This window comes from Heliconius melpomene, chromosome 12 (assembly GCF_056956725.1).
Source record: "Heliconius melpomene rosina isolate 202511_hmr_F chromosome 12, ASM5695672v1, whole genome shotgun sequence".
NCBI classification, from domain to species: domain Eukaryota; kingdom Metazoa; phylum Arthropoda; class Insecta; order Lepidoptera; family Nymphalidae; genus Heliconius; species Heliconius melpomene.
In genome coordinates this window covers 3,626,325-3,645,955 of record NC_140400.1, presented here as the reverse complement: position 1 = coordinate 3,645,955, position 19,631 = coordinate 3,626,325, and the positions used below count along the sequence as shown (strand labels likewise).

The window sequence follows — 19,631 nt, the reverse complement described above, 5'->3', positions numbered from 1 at the left end:
ACCTTCTTGAGCGTGTAGGGATATGGAGAACGTCAAAGCGAGATCGAAGATAACAAGGAAAATTCTGGTAGTTAAGGATCTTAAAAAGGAGTGACAGGATGTGCATATCTCGGCGAAGTCGAATTGGGAGCCATTTGAGCTGAGTTCGAAATTCGGAGACGTGGTCATACTTACGCAAACCGAAAACAAAGCGTATGGCAAGATTTTGGAGTCGCTCTAATTTGTTTAGCAGCTCCTCGGTCACATCCAAATAACACACATCAGCGTAGTCGAGAATAGGTAAGAGAAGAGATTGTGCAAGCATAATTTTGGTTTTATGAGGTAGGTAGTATTGGAGACGCTTAAGAGAACGGAAGGAGAAATGCATGCGCTTGCTGACATAATTAATGTGCGGTACCCAAGACATGTTACTGTCAAAAATTAGGCCCAGATTTTTTACTCTGTTACAATATTCGATTACTACTCCCGAATACAGGATCTTCGGCATTGAGTTCCAATTTATTTTTTGTCTAAGTTTGCTGCTTCCAATGATAATTGCTTGTGACTTACCTGGATTTACTAACAGTCTGACAGATTCGGCCCAAGTAAAAATAGCAGCGAGATCATTATTTAATGCTGCAATAGTCCCAGGCAAATTGCTAACATAGCAATGCCGGTATAATTGCAAATCATCCGCATACAGATGGTAGGGAGAAGAAATGACTCTAGATATTTTGTTTATAAAAACAGAAAATAGAAGTGGAGAAAGAACACCGCCTTGAGGAACGCCACAAGTGATATCTAACCACGTCGATGTGACATCATTAGATTTTACACATTGCTGACGACCTAAGAGATAGAGGAAGAGGTGGAGCGAGGCTTCAGAAGAGACGTTAACTGCACGAAGAGAGTTGTTGCTATTAGCTGATTCCGTCATAGCGCAGCATATATTTTTGTCCCTTTAATCTACCATTTGAAAGGGCATCAAAAATAATTTTAACTTTGTAAAAGTCTTCCTGTACTAATTTTATTACTTTTTGAGTTATGACCCAAAGAGCGAAAATGATATTGTGATCGATATTTTGTTTTTTTTACTTATAACACTATTTGAGACTAGGTGCGATATGTATATACATAACTAGCGGCCCGCTCGCGGTTTCACCCGCGTGAACTATGTTATTATTAATTTCTGTCTCCATGACTACGTCCTAGTGACGTCTATGCAAAATTTGAGACTCCTAGCATTTGTAGTAACGAAGTTTCATAAAAACTTTCGACCCCAAAAACAACCCCTTAAAAGTCGAATATTGCAAATTCCCGTCTTAGCGAGCACCTACGTCCTATAAGTAACTCCTATGCAAAATTTGAGATTCCTAGCACATGTAGTTTCTGAGATTTCGTGAGGAGTGAGTGACCTTTCGATTTTATATATATAGATGAAATAAAATGACTTAGGTACAACCTGCCTTCAACAAAAATTATCTAAGACGTTGTATTCATATTTTTTTTATTTCAAACAGTTTGTCTTATAAAAAACTGAAGTTATACATACCACTTTCTTACAAGCGTATACTTAAATAAGAAGTTTTAGGAATTTTACCATAAAAAAAAACATAAATATTTTAAAACTATGAAACATCAATCATTTATGTTTTGTTTTAATACAGTTTCTATATCTTCTCCCAGTAACATCGTCATTGCCCGCTTCTGTTTCCAATCTTCACGTATAAACTCTTTAAATTCTTGTTCTATATATTCCATGACTTGTTCATCGAGTTCTTGATTTCTATAAAAAAATTACAAATAGTAAAAAAACAATAAATATTTTTTCGTTGTTTTGGCACACACACATTAAGTTGTCTAATGCGGGGAACGGAGTGTACTAGGTTCCCTCTGCCCATCTCATTCCGCAAGCGGGAATCGAACCCACAACCGTTACGTTTACAATGAGACGCTGTGCCGCTGCGATGTTGACAAATTTTAGCTTTCCTAATGAGCCAAATCAGTATTAACACACGTTAATCTATATATAAAAACTCAACTGTTACTAAATGACTGACGGACAGCGCACGAAGGTACTGACATTAAAGTACCTTCTGAACTAGCAACTTCAGTAGTGAAGGGGAGTGTTAAGAGACGACTTTTGGGGTATTACCATTTTACGTCAAAATAGCCACGCAGACAAGGTTGCTGGCGATGACTAGTTTCTACGAGAAATTTTCGAATAATACATAGTAATAAATCGAAATTTGGAATAAAAGTAATTTATTTATGAGGCCAGTCGTGGCGCAGGGGCACAAAGCGCACTGTAAAACCGACTGGTTGTGAATAAATGTTTGTAAATGAAATATTTATTTAAATTAATATTTCCATTTCTTCGCTCTTGTGTCGAGGCAAAGCGAGGCGTTGAGTTCCGCCACTCAACACGCAATATCTCTAGAATTCGGCGGAAAGGAATGTATTAACACTACTCTCTGATCCTCTGTCTTCCCTGCTGTACGCTGAATATAGCGTGAAGCTAAAATAAAAAGAAAAACAAGTTAACCTTTTATCCAAAACAGCTATTATCTCCCGGTACATGCGACGGCGCTCCGCCTTCGCCTCGCTCATGCGTTTGTGGACGTTGACGGACATTCTCACGAATCTATCGAAATAGTTGTTGAAATCAAATACATAAGTATTACTACTTATATGAAGATTTAAAAATAAAACAATTAGGTCCAATTAAAATTAAAAGTATTATTAGTTATTTAAGCGGGATGCAACACAACAGATGTGGATACGGTTCTCTCGGGCGAATTAATTTCGTTAGTTTATTACACTATCCCGTATCCCGCTCATAGCAGGGTAGGCAGAGAGAGAAAGAGGAAAAAAGAAAGAGAGAACCTAGTGTTAAGACACTCCGTTCCTCGCTTTCCGCCGAACTGTAAAGGTATTGCATATTGAGTGGCGGAACTTAACGTTGCGGTTTTTGTAATAAGCACTTGTTTTTAATAAGCTTTTATTTAACTTGCAATTTTGAAGTAGATATCTTAAACCGATTCAGCTGAAATTTTGTATACACGTTTGGTTTGGATGACAATGCACGAAAAAGTTACGTCATTGTAAATGCAAGATGGCGAAACAGTATTTTTTAATGTACTTCCACAATATGGGTATCAAATGAAAGGGCTCATTGAGAGTAATCCGAAAAATAATGTGACGTCATTCTAAATCCAATATGGCGGACCATCTAACATAGCCGAATAGTTATTTTTAGTCCATTTCTACAATATGGGTATCAAATGAAAGGGCGCGTTGAGAGTAACTTGAAAAATAATGTGACGTTATTCTAAATCCAATATGGTGGAACATCTAAGACGAGGGAATAGTTATTATTTATTCACTTCTTCAAAATTGGTATGAAATGAAAGGGCTTTCCGAGAATAACTAGAAAAGTAATGTCTCGGAGCTCTTTCCTGCTGGTCAAGCATACGTGGCCTAAGCATAGGTAGTGGCCTAAGCTTGGTAAGCATAGGGTTATTAGAAAGTCTCCTTATGGAAGAGCTGAACTGTTCCAAATTAACCGGTAAATCCGGTCGCAAGACAATAATACGTTGAATGAGATAATAAGATTGAGAAATTTAGACAGCGTTAACTAAAAAGTAAAAAATAAATGAATAGCAAAAAATTTAGCATAAGAAAAAATTATATAAAACTTACTTTTTACTTGTCGCATGATCTATTTCGACGAGCGTAGTATCCACTTTCTGCTTCATCTGTTCTAATTGCTCCCTCAGTGACTGAACCTGACTTTCTGTATATGAGAATTATGTTTATTTAATTTAATTTTGTACAGGATGGAAGTCCGCGAACCATTTATCCATTTTCCATTCATCCATTTTCATTTTTGAATGTGGATGAATTGATTTGGGTGAAATTGTTTGTCATGTTGTTCAATTTTCCCCAAGGCAGTGTATTTATATCTCTTATAGTTTAGAGAGGCTAAGGTTCCACATCAGGTATCCAGATTTTCAAAATAAACTATAGCTTAGATGTTGCCTAGACCTAATAGCTATACAATTATCATTTTGTAAATAAATATATTCAATAAACAGACGCGACATTTTTACAATATATTTTATAGAGTAGTTAAAGCTGTGGTTTCATTTAAAATGGTGCTGATAAAAACACTGTATATAATTGAACTCAGACAATTGGATTTAATAAGATATAAATAAATACTACGAAAATAAAATAAACTTACCCGCGGGATTTACAAGGTCGTTTCGTTTCAGCCACTCTTGTATGTTAGAACTGCTTACAGAGGAGGAGGGAAGCTCCCTAGCAATATTTGCAATGCTACTTCTGCTATCAACTTTCTTTATTTTAGCAACACTTCGTATTGGCGGTGACACTTTTCTTTTAGAACTAGTTTTAGTATTTTTCTTTGATATTGTAGACAATTTATCATCTTTTGTAACATCTTCATTACATTTTGAACTTTGGGAAGATTTCGGACTTGAAGTCTTTAAAATTGTTCGCGTCATCATACCTTTATTTAAAAATTAAAACGACGTAGGTAAGTTTATTTCATCAATTTGTTTAAAATACTGTTTATAACTTTTTATTCTCCTCTGATTGAATGTCTTAATCTCTTAACTCTTTATTGGTTTTGTAATTTATAAAATAATAAATAAGTAAATAAAAATTTATTATATAAGAAAAAAAATAGAGGAACTTGTTATTTTATTACTTTCCTACTTTATCTCCCAATGTAGACATCGGAAAACCTTTCAAATTCGGGACGTGTGTAGAATAGCAAATATCAATACCGCACTTCTTATCAGAGCGGGGTAATAAACAAAATTCTTTCCCTTTATTGGGTATTGAACCTACAACCATCGCTTATACAGCCAGACGAGACAACCAGTGCGCCACAATGGCTACTACAATTTTAATAATAGTATAATTTATATAATTCATTTTATCTAGTCATTATCACAGCATTAGTTTTCCATTAAATTAACGATTCATATAAATAAAATTAAAGATAATAATAATTGAAAATAAAAATAAGAAAAAAGGAAGCCAATTATGTTTGAGTTATATTAAAATTTTAAAATAGCAAAAAAACATACCTCTAATTTGATTAACATTCCCGTCGCTCTGAGAGGAATTCGATTTAACATCGTCCATTTCAATGAACATTTTAATGGGAGATATCATAGATTTACGTATTTGCATCGATTTTATTGGATTTGAGCCTGTTTCATTCCTACTATTTTTAGATGATGATGTTACACTCGAACCAAATACTGAATTCATTCGAGTTGGCAGCCATTTTCTCATTTCCTGTGGACTAAGTCTCGCAATAGATACCGATGGCGACTTGTCTAGTACTATTGTTTTTGTATTAACTTCGTTTGTACTACTATTTCTAGAACGAAGACTTGCATTTAGTTGTAGAGTCAGCTTTTCGAAATAAGCTTGCGTAGATTGATTTAGATATTCTATTTCCAGATTTCTAGGCGTTATTGGTTGGTTTAATTGTTCCATGTTAGGGGGTGCGCCTTCAAGGTCACCCCGCGCTGTGATAGGTGACCGTCCTGTAGTAGGGATTGTTATATCCGAATTATCTTTTATTATTTCTGCTTTATCACTTTCAGGTGAAACTATGGATAATTTTTGTGTCTTATTTCTTTTTGCCTTAGATTTATTATTCGCACTTTTGTTTACTTTAGGCGTATCAGTTTGTGGATTGATTTTGTTAAACTCATTGGTAATATTCAATTTAGGAGGGCTTCTATAATTTGTTTCTAAATAATCAAGTAAATTTTGCGTTGTATTGAATTCGCTTATATCTTTTAAATTGTCTAGTAAAACAGATTTAACTGAATCGTCAGGCTCTCTATGTACTTGTGCTTTTTCCACGATCAGATCTGGCAAAGGGCTTTCTGAATCCTGATCGCTATGTTTTTGAATTTTATTATCTATATTTCTTTTCTTTAGCGTTAGATTTTTTTTAATATTTTTTTTATTTTTTTTTACTTTATCAATGATAGTTTCCATTTCCGGTTCCTTTATAACTAGTTCTACTTCAGTTATATTATCCCGTGGTTCTTCGATCATTAGAGAAGTATTTACCACTTCTGCTACAGTATCTCTCATACACTGGTCTTCTAAATTTGGTCTAGATTTCAAATCTATTTTTTTAGTGTTTGCCCTAGTTCTAACAGTTTTAGGTTTGGAGTTGTTCTTATTAACATTTTCAGTCTCATTTAGCTTAGTTTCACTATTGTTGACTTTCTTTAGTCTTTTGCTACGTCGAGTTCCTCGATGTTTAATTGATTTTTCGCTATCCAAAGTAGTTATGCTAGATTTTTTTACAGGTTTTTTTAACTTTATTTTTTCTTCCATGTCTTCACTATCGCTGGAAAAATTGTACACTAGCAATTTTTGATTCCTTGTTTTTACATCAGCCAGCACAATTTTCTCTTGGCCGTCATCACTTTTTTTTAGATTATCAAATATTTCATTCATTTTCTTAGTTCTTGGTGAAACACTTTCTTTCAATAGTTTTTTGTTCCTCACCTTCCGTAGTGAATCTTTGCGTATTATATTAATTTCTTTATACGAAGTTGCTAGAGACTTAGGAGTTCTATCGTAGACTTTAAAAGCGGACGGGACAGTGTCTTCTTCGGTTTCCGAAATATGAATTCCGACTTCTTCATTTACTTTATTATCATCTTTAGGTGAATATAATCTTCTTTTTCGTCTTATTAATGATATTTCGTATTCAGTGTCATTGGGTTTCTTTTCTGAATTATTTGGGTTTTTTTCTTTTAAACTTAATTTTCTTTTAACAGCACTTTCTCTTTCTTTAATAGGAGACATTCGATTAACATTTTCTATGTCTAATTTATTATTTTTTTTTCTACTGGGTTGTGTCTTTTTAAAACTAAGCTTAATATCCTTGATCTTTATTTTAGGTGTATTTTTCTTATTTTTTGTGTTGTGTGTTTTAATATCGCTATTAGTAACTTCTTTTAAATGTGTCTGTGAATAAACTTCAGCAACATCATTTTCATACGTATTCAAATTATGATTCAATAATTCTGAATCTTTATCGAAATCTTTACACACTTTATCAACAATATCATTGAGACACTTAACAATTTCAGCTTTACTGAAATTGCATTCCATGTCGATGTTCCTAATGGGAAAATTGAATGGTTCACTCGATTCTGAACTTGTTTCATTAATTTTCCTAGCCGTAGTTGGACTTATGACTATATCATCATGTGGATTTTCAACGAAATGTTGTGAGAAAAAAAAATCTACAGCTTGTATATCGTATATTTGTTTGTCTATATTATTTTTTTTTATGTCCTCCAAAACTCTTCTTTTTGGTACATTTAATATATTTGGAGTGTTTTCATAAGCTTCTGCATTTGATTCGTCTGTTGTAGTACCACTAATAATTGTACGTTTCTTTTGTGCTAATTTATCAAAATTTTTATTTCTTATTATATTATTATCTATTATATTAATATTTTTATCATTATTTTGGAACTGTAGAGCTTCTCGTGTTAGTAAATCAATTATATTATCTGTATTTATTTCTTTATTTTTTGGCAATCGTTTTATCGTATCGTTAATTACTGAATCGTCTGCTGAAACCGTGGTCGCTGCAAGCAAACAACTAATCGAGTCTTCATTATCATTGCTTATTGGAGTTCTACATTTATTTTGTTCTTTAGAAATGTCAATGTCTCTTTGACTTTTTATTTTATAATTTTCTTTTAGTTCAGTATTTAATGCAATAATATTTTCTTCTGCTTCAGTGACTTCAGTAACTTCAGTGACTTCAGTAACACATGATAGATTTGGCTCAGCACATATTCCTGTTAGTTCTTTATTGAACCTGTAGCCTGGAAGGGCTGTCAATTTGTCTTTCAGCTGAAAAAAAAAATTGTTAAAATTAGCATCACGCTGTATCCCACGCACACAGCAGGATAGGCAGAGTGAACATAACACTGTTCACTGGCACGCACTCCGTTCCCCATTTTCCATCGAATTCTGGAGGCATTGCGTGTTGAGTGGCGGAACTCAACGCCGCGCTTTTTACCTGATTACCAGAGCGAAGAAACGGAAATATAAATTTAAGTAAATATTTCGTTTCCTCGAGTGGGGATCGAACCCACAACCATCGCGTTACAGTCACACCCTTGTGCCTCTGCGCCACTGCTTCTAGCTACTACTTATTATTCAAACTGTTATTTGATGTGTTTATTTCCATTCTTTACTTTTTATTCAAGTTAGACTCCGTGAGAATTGTCGATTCAGTAAAGTCGATTCGAGTGAGAATTGAGTCCACAACCATCGTTCTTACAATCGAACTGCGCTATAACTGGCCTAGACTTAGCGCGGCGTCGCACAGTGGGACGGAATGACCCGCTTCGTGTCAAAAATCCGTAACTCATTCAGTTTTCATCGCAAAGTGTTGAAATTTTGCATATATATACTTGAATATATTTGCTATCAATGACATAAAATAGATATTAATAAAAGTCATGAGTTATTTAATAAAAAAATTTCAAAGTTAGAAATTGTCATAAATAAGAGCATATTAAGATGTTTAAAAATTATTATTATTTTTAAATCATTAAAAGTAACTTAAGTATATTGTATCTAGGCTGTTAAACAAAAAACTGATGTATCATATGTAATATAAAAATATTTTTTATAAAAATAGTGACGTAAATAAGGAATTTATTCTGTGATTTGCAGAAGTTCTTTAGCTTCGTCAAACAGTTCGTTAGATACTTTTGTAATCTTTATTTCTTGCTTCCTGAGCGTCTTCAGAAAGTTGTCCAATAGGAAGAATCGCATACTACTGCATAATTTGAGCTCCATGTATAAGAATTTTATGCACCGAAGGAGAAGGAGGAATACTGTAATGCGCAATTCGATCAATATACACTTATGTATTAATTTTTCGACATTTACGGCAAGTCCTGATGACATAGTGTGAAGAATTATATAAAAAAATTTTTTGAATGTTGTTCATTATAGTTTGTACGTCTGATGACGACAAATTGAAGTTCTCCTTTTAAAAGTTTTCTATTTCAGAAGTATTTCTCCCTTCAATTATAAAAGTGCATAAGTTACGTCTACTGCAAACGAATTCACTCATGTTGCACAAAATATATGTATATCTTTTAATAAGTTAACAGTATTAGAAACAATACGGAAAAGTCCGGTTACTCTAATGAAAGCAACTAGTTATAATTGATCTTTTTATACTTGTCCAGAAAAGTGTTTTGTGCAAAACCACATCAAATTAATTAAATATTTTATTTTGTATTCACATAATATTGTTTATTCACATAAAAAATGATAATTTTGTCATGTTCGTAGTTGGAATGACCACAAAAAATGTTATATTTCAAAACAAATATGCTCTTGCAAAAATAGACATATTATTATTTTCCATGTTAAAATAAACATTCTGATAGTTTTTTTCTACTTATAGAACAAAACAGAACTAAATAGGACGCCAATTATTTAAAATAAAAGCAGTATTCATGAAATATCAAAAATTGACATTTTACTACATTTTGGTTTTTTTGCTCTAAATCAAAATGGCGCAAATATGCGCAAAATTTTATTCTTTCCCCAAATTCTTGAATAGTTCTTGTATACATACATATAGTTTTCTCGGCAGCGGCAGCCAGCGGCAACAATGAAAACTCCAATTGAAAATATGAAAATGTTAAAATATAACACTTCTAAAAATTTTAAGATATCTTTTTAAATATAGGTTTTTATTATACGCTAATTATATTTTCTTAAAGAAAAAACAATGAGCTTTATAAAAATGTATAACATAAATACAGTTACTAAAGAAATTTATTAAGAAACTAACGCTTAAATATCGCTATATGCAGTATGGAAAATAGGGAAATATCGAAGTGTATTGTTTGAAGGTTATTTTGGATATTTTAAGCTGCTATCAAAAATAAAAATCTTGTTGTATTGATAAGATAGTCTATTCTAGTATATAGAACAATCAACAGAACTTTGAAATTACGACTTTTGTTTCGACCATTTTTGGCACGCTTTTATAGAAAGCGTCCCATAGTGCGTCGGTGAAATTTTTTAATATATATTATAAGTAGTGGACCCGAACGCGGCTACGCCCGCTTGCACTATACGAATATTTATTTAATATATTTATGAAATTATTTTGTGACGTTTTCTAACAACAAACTTCATATGCATAATGAATAAATTGCATATCAAATCAATAAGTATTTTAATATATTGGTATATATCGATAATATTACAATTATGAGAAAAAAAAAGTATCCTATGTTCATCCTGAGACCCTCAAGTATCTCTATATGAGTACCTATTTTATCACAATTGAATTAGCTGTTTGGCCCTGATTGCGTAAAAGACAGACAGACAGACACACAGACAGACAGAGTTACTTTCGAATTTATAATATAGGTATGGATTGTGTCCTAACTGTTCCTGAGCTCAAATCTTGATCCGTTTAATTATTCATACAAAACTGTTAATAGATAGGGAGGAAAGAAGCAAACTCGGGATTTGCTCGAGCGTCATTGAGACCTATTGGATTGCGAAGCTTAGGTGATAACAAGAAAAAAATGTCATATAATACATATCTTTTGTCCGGTGGAGTGAGCGGCTATAGATTTTCAAAAAAGTAAAAAAAAACTGTTCCATGGACATACTCGAGCGCGTCAGATGTTGATATCATCAATTTCCTACGACTTCTTAAACATGTTAATATGTTAATCCGACAGTTTCCATGATAGATGTGGTCGTACGTAAGAGTTAAAAATGACAAAAAAAAAATTATCGAGCGCGTCAGATTTTCAGAACAGACAGATTTTCTAAGGGGGTGTTAAGTGAACCTAAAAAAAGCACTTATATAATAATCTGACGATTTGGATGTGACGCAATCATTGTTGGAATATGCAAAAAAATCGTCATTTTGAAATACTCCAGCGCGTTAGATTAATATATATATGGTGCATCTTAATGTCCTAGACGTGATATCTCATAATCAGACGATTATCTTAAGGCACTTGCTTAATCTGACAATTAATTATATTTTTTTAAGCAAATAAAATAAACAAGTCAGCTTTACAGCAGGGTAGGCAGAGGGAACCTAACATTAAGACACTCTGATCCCCACTTTCTGCCAAATTTTGAAGGCATTTGAGTGTTGAGTAACAGCACTTAACGTCACGATTTTGCCTCGACACCAGAGCGAAGAAATGAAAATATAAATTGAAATAAATATTTCATCTCCTGAAATAGAGATACAATCCACAACCAATCGGTTTCACAGCCACACTCTGCCACTGCCGCACGACTGGCCTCAATTTTTTTATTCATTGAACGTAATCAATTGCAACAGCTCAAGAAATAGAATGTAAATTTGTTGTTAAAATGTATGTTTGAAATAGAATACTTGTATTTATCAAAATAAAATACATTTTTTTTTTCAAGTATTTTTTTAAATTACCATCTTCTTGATGAGTTAAGGACTAATAAATAAAGAAAGAGTGATAGATGAATAAAAATACGGAGAGTAGAATATATTAAATTTTTATGTACATTAAACTTTATCGATCAATTTCCATTACTTCAGCTTGTGGAATTCATCAGATTATATATTTTTCGTAATTCTTGAATCATTCCCTCCAAAATAAGAAAAATTAACTACGCTCGAGAATGTCGAGATAACGTTTTTTTTTTAACTTTGTAGCCCTCCCCCTTCTTTATGTCACTCTCAAATTGTCAGATTAGTGGAATATACACGATTTAGCATGTAACTAACTTACCCTACCTTAATCGGATGCGCTCGAGAATGCAAGGTGATCAATTTTTTTTTACTAAGCTGATCCTTTATCCTAGACGGGCGGCCATATATATGGAGCTCATATTTGGTGGAAGTATGTAACCGAGTACAAAGAATCCCTTAATCTGCCGCGCTCGAGTAAATCCCGAAAGTCCCCTTCTTCGCCGCCCCTACTATAAATATCTACTTATAATAAATAGTACGTGTAAAATTGATATATTGTTAGAAATTGGAAGCGGTTAGCGTTTAAAAAAAACCACGATAAAAACACATATCGTCTATATGTTTCTAACGTATTCGGAAAGCGATTCCATGTAATTATAATAAGTGATATGTATCACCCAATAACAATACTACATACGAGTTTCCTTCCGATAGGGCTATCGCCTACAAGCAACTGTTCCCGATAGACACAACACAACTATTCCTTTTATATGAAAATATATAATTAATGTAATAGCTGCACTCTGAATCTCGCAAATAGGTATACAGAGGGAACTCAATTTTAAGACACTTCGTTCCCCATGCAGCGTCTTGCCTTGTTAATTGTGATTTATTAATTCAATTCCCCGAGTACCACCGCACCACGTCGTCCGCTAAAGATAACTTAACTTTACTTCACGCTTTATTCCTAGCGGGGTAGTCAGAGAGAACGGAGCGCCAAAAGCTACGGTCTCTACATTTCTCTTACTCCTCGTCCACTGCATCAACCTCTTCATACATGCCCTTCGGGGGGTCCTCATGCTTTTTACGTGACCTTCTTCCAGTATCTTCGATACTGTGAAGGTCAACCGAGGTCTCCCCCTACCACTCGCACCAATTACTTTTCCATCATAAATCTTTTTTGCAACTCTTTCATCACTAATTTGTTCGACGTGCCCAAACCAGCTGAGCACGTTCTTCTTCATTCTCACCGTAACATCCTCGCTAGTACCTGCCATTCTGTGTATTTCTTCATTGTGGATTCGATCAGCTGTGCTGACTCCGCATATCCTACGAAGAGATCTCATCTCTACGGAATTCATCTTTCTTTCATTCTTCTTCTGTAATACCCACATTTCGCTGCCATATAACAACGTCAGAACCAACACTACATTGTGTACGGCCAAACGCGTAGCTGTGCTGACGTTTCGCCGTCTCATCAATGCAGCTAAGGCTCCGTCAACCCTCTCACCGGCAGCTATAAGCCTTTCTACATCCATCTCGTATCTTCCATCTCTACTGAATATACTTCTCAAGTATACCACCTCATTCACTTGTTCTAAAGATAATAAATATTAAAATATTTAGTATTTCAATTTACCAGAGCAAGAGATGAAGTTGAAGCTGTAGAGGGCGACTGCCACGACACAAGGTGTTTATTTCTAGAAATATAACCTGAAATAAATTATTAAAAAAAATAATTTTATCAAGCTGGCTAGTGCAATCAAAGCTGTTTTATCTGTAATTATTTACATAAAATCTATATGTTTTGTTAAGTAGGTACTCTTTATTTGCTAGTAATAAACTGTATTTTTCAATTTAAAAGACTAAATAATAAATAAATCAAATCAAAAATACTTTATTGGACAAAGATAATTATACATAATTGGTATAACAAATTGATATAATGCAAAGGCCTTATCACTGTAAGTGATCTCTTACAGACAAACTTTTATTCACCTAAAACTAATAATAGGAAATATGTAGATAACCTAACAATCTCCTATCCATCTGATAGGAGAGATAGAAATAATAAATAGTGATATACTTTCAAGATTTTGTGTGTAAGTAATTTTTTTTTATGTAATTCTATCGATGAATTTTCACAAAAAATCTATAGATTTGCGTTCTAGAAAACTCAGCACGTAAATAGATTTTTTGTCGGTGAATTCAAGAACGACGCTTTACTTGACCTTCACTTGGCTCTCACTTCATATTTATGTTTTTATAAACACTAAGAGAATAATGGTAATTAAAACATTATTAAACTTCAAAAATTCTAACCTACAATCATAACTTTTCAATCGTGTCACGACATTTAATCTACTAAATAAAAAAACATCAATCAATCATCTAATACTAAAAAAACTATAGGTACGTAACTTGTTACCTAATCTCATAAATAAGATAAACAAAATAATAAATATACAAATATCAATTCATACTATGTTCCCAAACTTAATTAATACTATGTCCCCTCTGCCTTCCCCGCCGTGTGAAGGATACAGCGGGATAAATAAATAATATAATTAATTACCTGAATGTTTTTTACGTTGTATTTCCACAGGATGTGAAAACTTTGTGTCCTCCTAGGTGGCATAAGAACTGACATTAATTACTTAATTATTGACATTGTCAATAATACCCACATTTTCTTTTATATTTTTAGAGTTTAATAAATCAAGTAAAATAAAATAACGTGATTGGATATATATTATACCTTATACATAATTATATCGTTTTCATTCTCAATAAATTATTCCCTAAATTTATACTAAAAAATACATTTAGTGAGGCTCCATTCGTGGCAGCAGGATCCATCCGTGGAAACGAAAAATTTATTTAAATTTATGTTTTTATTTCATCGCTTTTGGCTATGCGCGGTGTTGGGTTCCGCCACTCGACAAACAATGCCTCCAAAATTTGGCGCAAAATGGGAAACGGAGTGTCTTAACATTACAACTAACAACGTAAATTGTTTTAAAGGACTTAAAGCAATGTTTAAATTAACTCACAAAATTATTTTTTATATAAATAATAAAGAATTGTATACATACAGCTATTAAACTAAATATTATTTGTGTTTACTTACATAATTATTGTACTGACGTGTTTCTCTTTGACATGGCATTACATTTGTTTGATCATCGATATCTGTAAGTAGCTGAGAGAAAAATAAATTTAGTTATGAATAAATGTATATTCAGTAAACTATATAACAGAATTAAAGATATAAAAATAAAAAAATCATAAAAAAAAAATATATTTTTTTTTTCTTAAAATTACCTGATATTTAGTATTAAATATGTTTCTGAGAGCTTTATCGATTCTCTTCAGATTACTTCTAGAACTAATATTTAGTGTGACGTCACAACCTTGTAAAATTACTAAAGAATGCATTTTCGAGGGATCCAGTATTTTAATAGATATTACGGTTTCTGGAAACTTTCTGTAAATTATGAAATTATAAAATAAAAGTGATATTTAATATTTTTCTTATTTTATAGCTGTAAGCTGCTTTAATAATATAAACATTTGAATTTGTCGTTTTTAAAGTGCTTTTTAAAAACAAGTTTATTTGTTTTTTTTATAAATTTCTTACACTTTATTTATTTCATTATATTTATCAAATGCTCAATTTAATTTGGAAAATAATACCGGAAACATAATATTTGACCATATTATATATTTGTAATGTGTATGTTTATATATAATATGTTTTTACATATTTTTCTATGTAAAAACATATTATAAATAAATACAAAAAACTAATACCTATATAATTGAACACTTTCTGTATTATCCTCTTGAATCATTAATGCATCACATGTTATAATGGGACTGCATAAGATTTCTTGCATATTTCGTTCTAGCATTAGAGAAATGCATTTGTTACCACCATTAATATCTACGTAGTAATCTCTTTTATCTTTATCCTGAAATTATTTATTTTAAGATTCTATCTGTTTTGAGGCAGTTGTGACGCGCGCGACTGCAAAAGCGTACGACTGTCAACACAACAGATTGTGAGTTCTATTTTCTCTCGGGGAATGATATATTTAAGATTTTCATTTCCTCGTCCTAGGAAACGGGAGCAAAGCCCGTTTCGCCACTCAACTCGCAATGCCTCCGGAATTCAGCCCAAAGTGGGGAACGAAAGTGTTCTGATGGGAAACGGAGAATCTTAATGTTAGGTTCCATTTTCTCTCTGCCTACTACCTGCTATGTGTCGGATACAACGCGAAAAAAAATATCTATTTTAAAGAAATACTTAGTCGTTCCCTATTGTCAATTTGGAAACATTATTCTTTTTGAATAGAAGAGCCGAGAGAGGCCGAGAGTTCCTTTTTTCTAATTTCTGCTCCATTTCAAAAACGATTACACAGAACTTTACAAGTCCCTACGTTTTATTACCTTATATTCCTTGAACATTATCATCGGTTGAAATCCTGCTGTATTTAAAATTTTAAGTCTAAAAAAATACTTAAAAGTTAAATAATTGTATACATACCGATATTAAAGTGACGTTGCCTATTGAGAATCTCCTACAAAGGAATGACGTCACAAGGTCACCTGATTCGTTGTGTGCATTCAAAAATTCTCTAGCTTCCTAAAGTTAAAAAGAAAAAAAATACTAAGATACAAAATTTATACAAAATTTTAGGGCAGATTGGGTTCGGTTAAAACAAAGGACGGTTGAAACAGAGCCAATATCTCGTAAACCTTTGTGTTGGGTGCAAATCGCTTTTCGCTTCATATGGCTTTTGATTACCCAAAAGTAAGTATTTCTCTTGTCACATTAATGCTTATATCATCTATTCTTTTTAAGTGAATATATCAAGTGTATGTTTAATTGTTTATGATTACTATGATGTTTGAAGAATAAGGGATAACCTACTTAACTATTTTTATTGTATTATTATTACTGTCGTAATTATAAAGTATATCTTACTAAAAGTAGGTTTGGGGGTGGTTGAAACATTTCTTGTGGGTACGGTTGATACACAAAATACATTCATGTTTGTTTTGTAGATGCAGAGAATTCGGGTGAGGAAAATTTCCAGGGAAGAAATTGACTTGTCGAGCTACAGTAATGCATATTAGGAATTAAAAGCTGCAGATTCACTACGGAAAGCGGCAGACAAGCATGATATAAGCTACTGTTCCTTGTTATCAGGCAAAGATGATGAAGGTATTAGGTATAGTGTGTTTTCATGAGTAAGAATTATTTAAACATTTAATTCGACGTGCTGATATATATTTCGGCCTATCTAAAATAGAAGTGTCGTATCGTAAAACACCTCAAAGGTAAAATAGTTAAAGGCGAGAAACAAGAAAATCAACTATACGGAAACATCAGGGAAAGAGAAGATAAAATAATGAAGCAACATTAAAATCATTGCAAGTTAAAGGCTTGTCGTTACTTGTGTAAAGGATTGTATTAGAATCTTGAAAACTGATTAATATTATTATATATTATTTGTATAATTAGTATGAATAACAAATAAAACATGTTTTATTTGTATTTATTGTATTATTTGTACGTGTTTCAACTGTCCTGGCCCTGGGGACGGTAGAAACAAATGTATATGTTGTTTTAAATTTCAAATATTTATATATATAGTGACCCGAGAACTATAATAATACAACCATATTGTAGCAAAACTTCACATTTGAATTTCATTCATCGTAATCGTCACTTGGTCTAAAATCTAAATTGTATCAACCGTACCCAGTCTCCCTACTATTATTTAGATATTATGGTATTTAGTAAATATATTGCGGCCAGGCGTGACGTAGTGCCCCTGCGTCACTAATGCCAAGTATGCGACTTTAAACACGACTGGTTGTGGGTTCGATCCCCAATCGAGGAAATGAAATATTTATTTAAATTTATAATTTCATGTTTTCGCTCTGGTGTTGAGGCGAGCCAGCTCAAATCGGTGGCGTGCAGCCAGCTCCGCCACTCAACACTCAATGCCTCCCGAATGCGTAAAGTGGAGTACGGAAAGTCTTAACAATTAGTTCCCGCCTACTCAGCTGTGTGCGGGATATGTGCGTGAAGTTGAAAAAAAAAATCTATTCAATATTTGAACATCGCAGCGCAGTACCGCGGCGTCGACCTGTAAACGATTCGTTCGATGTCAACTCGGAGCAATTAGTTTCATCACTCTACTCAAAATGTTCAGGAAAAGAAAGAAAAATGAACTGTCTTGCCACTAAATTAAATTTGTTATACTCAGGATTCCGTTCCAACATTCTGAATAAATAATAATATATAATTTGATTATAATACAAACTATAAAAAAATATGTCTCACCTTAAAAAAATTATGCCAAGGCTGTTTCATAAATATATCAATAGCATCATTATTATACAATGTGCCAGGAAACCATTTAGTACAAGCGTCTCTTCTGACTGTTGGGTCATGTCGAGGCAACAACCATCTTAGTAACGTCTCCATTACACAGTATTGAGTACGAATATCACCACAGACCGCCATTTGTGATGATAATTTTACACTGGAAATATTAAAATCAAAAATATTTTAACTATTAATCAGTTACTAGAAAATAACACTGCCATACCAACATTAATATATATATTTTATAATGGCTTTTAAGTGCAAATGACTAAAGTTAAATTTCATCATCTAGAAAATAAATACTTTCTAGATTATGAAATTAATTATTTAACAGTAAATTAAAATTTTAAAACAAATATATAACTTACAAATAATCTTCAAATTTTTTCCTAAATGCAACTCTTATCTGCCTACTGGACTTCTCACAAAAACTGTTTAAGCATTGTACTATTTTGAATTTCTGATTTACATCAGGTAAAGTTTGAGTTGCTAAATCTAATAATCCCTCCATAGTTTCTTCTATTAAAATATTATTAAGCTCTAAATGTTTTGTGGGAATTTTCTGAAAATTTAAGATGGCATTACATTATTCAATTTTATTTTTTATTTATATTTTAATTTTAATTAAATTGTAAATAGAAATAAAGTTTATTATCTATTAAATCAATCATATTTCCTCTTAATGACAAAAGTAAAATCCTTGTAAAAATTGTACCTCTATAAATAATAATAAGACACTCAAAAAACTCCACCAGTTGGCAGTGTGAAGAATGAGATGTTTTCGAATAGCGTCTAGCCAATACTGAATGAGCAATATTAGTTCCTTCCCTAATAGACTCCATGTTTTTGATGAAGGTGTTTGCAACATCAATTCAAATGTTTTAAGGGCCGCACCATTTTCGTTGCATTTCATAAAGTACTAGAAACAAATACAGATATTAAATATTTTTAAGTAAATAGTATGTTTATCATATTTTAAATATATAAATATTTTACCTCTATTTCAATCGAACGGATTTTCTTCAACGCAAGAACAGTGGCCATATTAAATTGTATTTTTAAATTTGGGTCAGATGAAATTTTTTCGGTAGCAGATATATAATCATCTACGTTTTTGACGGTCTTTAATAGTTTACTAATATCCATTTTTAAAAGTTTAACTTTAAAGCACAATATTTAATTCCAATATACAATATTTAAACAACGCGAAATTTACCGCGAAGAGTCTTTTAATGGCGGGGCATAGACACTTATAAGTGTTACCAGGTTTATTTGATAATAATTTTTAATATCCTTGTTTTACCTTAAAGAAAGAACATTATTATCTGTTAAGGGACAACAAACATTAGTACGTATACGAAGGATAAGTGTAAATAAAATAACAAATTATTAAAAATGATAATGAGAATCATATACCTATATTATGTTGTGAATAATAATAAGTACTAAATAAATTTAAATAACAGATATTTTTTAAACGTCATTATTTTATTATTTTGTTTGAACAAAAGCATTTTTGTTTAATTATGTACATACTATATAATATACTGTAGCCAGGTAGGCACAAGGGCACAAATTGGTTGCAAAATCAATTGGTTGTGGGTTCGATCCCCCCTCGAGAAAAGGAAATATTTATTTAAATTTATACATACATTTCTTCGCTCTGGTGTCTAGCAAAGCGCAACGTTGAGTTCCGCTATTCAA

At 32.3% G+C, this 19,631-nt stretch overlaps 1 protein-coding gene and 1 long non-coding RNA gene across 3 annotated transcripts; one reads left to right on the top strand and one right to left on the bottom strand.

Annotated features, from left to right (window-relative positions):
• Window positions 1-1,469: 1,469 nt before the first annotated feature.
• On the bottom strand, window positions 1,470-19,088 carry LOC146533450 (uncharacterized). Of its 2 annotated transcripts, XM_085193916.1 has the most exons (15): window positions 18,924-19,088; window positions 18,643-18,846; window positions 18,296-18,489; window positions 17,883-18,084; window positions 16,074-16,172; window positions 15,338-15,498; window positions 14,849-15,011; window positions 14,655-14,726; window positions 14,100-14,151; window positions 13,164-13,237; window positions 5,100-7,920; window positions 4,226-4,513; window positions 3,682-3,775; window positions 2,525-2,623; window positions 1,470-1,765 (listed from the first exon to the last, which is right to left on the bottom strand). In XM_085193916.1, the coding sequence occupies exons 1-15, from the start codon at window positions 19,071-19,073 to the stop codon at window positions 1,618-1,620; spliced, it is 4,821 nt and encodes a 1,606-aa protein (XP_085050042.1). In that variant the 5' UTR covers window positions 19,074-19,088; the 3' UTR covers window positions 1,470-1,617. The 2 variants fall into 2 exon arrangements, with proteins under 2 accessions (XP_085050042.1, XP_085050043.1); XM_085193917.1 differs by lacking the exon at window positions 2,525-2,623.
• LOC146533451 (uncharacterized) lies at window positions 16,347-17,087 on the top strand. The gene is made up of 2 exons (XR_014878530.1): window positions 16,347-16,519; window positions 16,595-17,087. It is a non-coding gene; the product is annotated as an uncharacterized LOC146533451 (long non-coding RNA).
• Window positions 19,089-19,631: the final 543 nt, after the last annotated feature.

Bases quoted from the DNA above. Each gene is read 5' to 3' on its own strand.
- LOC146533450 (XM_085193916.1), bottom strand. From the start codon at position 19,073: ATGGATATTAGTAAACTATTAAAGACCGTCAAAAACGTAGATGATTAT. The intron at 14,727-14,848 runs GTAATTTTAAGA...TTTTTCTCTCAG, and splicing joins TATTTAATACTAAATATCAG to CTACTTACAGATATCGATGA. The intron at 4,514-5,099 runs GTATGTTTTTTT...TTTTAAATAAAG, and splicing joins GAATGTTAATCAAATTAGAG to GTATGATGACGCGAACAATT.